The sequence below is a fragment of the Gavialis gangeticus genome, unplaced genomic scaffold (genome assembly GCF_001723915.1).
Source record: "Gavialis gangeticus isolate Ggan-Ray unplaced genomic scaffold, GavGan_comp1, whole genome shotgun sequence".
In the NCBI taxonomy this organism is placed as follows: Eukaryota; Metazoa; Chordata; order Crocodylia; family Gavialidae; genus Gavialis; species Gavialis gangeticus.
This window is the reverse complement of record NW_017729018.1, coordinates 4,825,629-4,826,451: the sequence shown is the minus strand read 5'-3', so window position 1 is coordinate 4,826,451 and position 823 is coordinate 4,825,629. Positions and strand designations below refer to the sequence as shown.

Below are 823 nucleotides of genomic sequence, written 5' to 3'. Positions count from 1 at the left end.
GGCATGGCAGAAGCATCCTCAGCTATTGCCATGCTGGGTTGGCCGTTGTAGGATGTCATTCTCCAAGCTCACCAACCTGCCCCTCCGGGCACCAGGGACAGGCCCTCCCCACTCACCTCATGTAGGCACGTGTACTGCACATGGTATGGAGCCACCTTCTCCTCCCCCTTTATTTCCACACTGATGTGAAGCCGGATGGCTCCAGACACGGCTGACTTGTCCGTCCGCTTGTCTGAGAGGAGGGAGAGAAACGGACAAACAGGAGGTTCTTTATGGGCCTCCCCAGAGGAGAGAAAAGCACTGTGGAGAACAGCCACGGGGGTAAAGAAGAGGTCTGCGACTTATAAGAACTGGCTTCCCTGCCCTGCTCTGTGCCTCAGTTTCCCCATCTACAATGCAGGATAATACTCCTTCCTTTGTCTGCCTGGTCTATTTAGAGTGCGAGCTCTCTGGCCCAGGACTCTCTCACTCCGTGTATGTACAGCACCGAGCACAGCAAAGCTTCTAGGTGCTACTGTCATACACATATGGGGAAGAAGTTTTACCTAGTGGCTAGAATGCTGCATGGGAACTCAGGAGACACAAATTCATCCAAAACCTGAATCATTGCCCTGCCCCGTGCCTCAGTTTCCCTGTCTGTGAAACCAGGGATTGTGGCAGAAAGCCACCTTGGTTTCTCCCCAAAAATCTCTGCCCTGTGACACTGTGATTTAAATCTCTGTGCTGTGACCATTCAATTAGGATGGGCCCAGCACACAGGGGACCACACCCTCAGCCTGTCTCTTTAGGGAACTGGAGCTGGCTGCATTCCTGAGGGAGGGGG

At 53.6% G+C, this 823-nt stretch overlaps 1 protein-coding gene across 1 annotated transcript in view; it reads right to left on the bottom strand.

The window, feature by feature from the left end:
* The window catches only part of UNC13A (unc-13 homolog A), a 108,416-nt gene that overhangs the window by 58,220 nt on the left and 49,373 nt on the right, over window positions 1–823 (bottom strand). Inside the window, exon 21 of the mRNA XM_019513132.1 lies at window positions 117–232. Coding sequence (XP_019368677.1) covers window positions 117–232 — 116 coding nt within the window. The remainder of the gene's footprint in view (window positions 1–116; window positions 233–823) is intronic.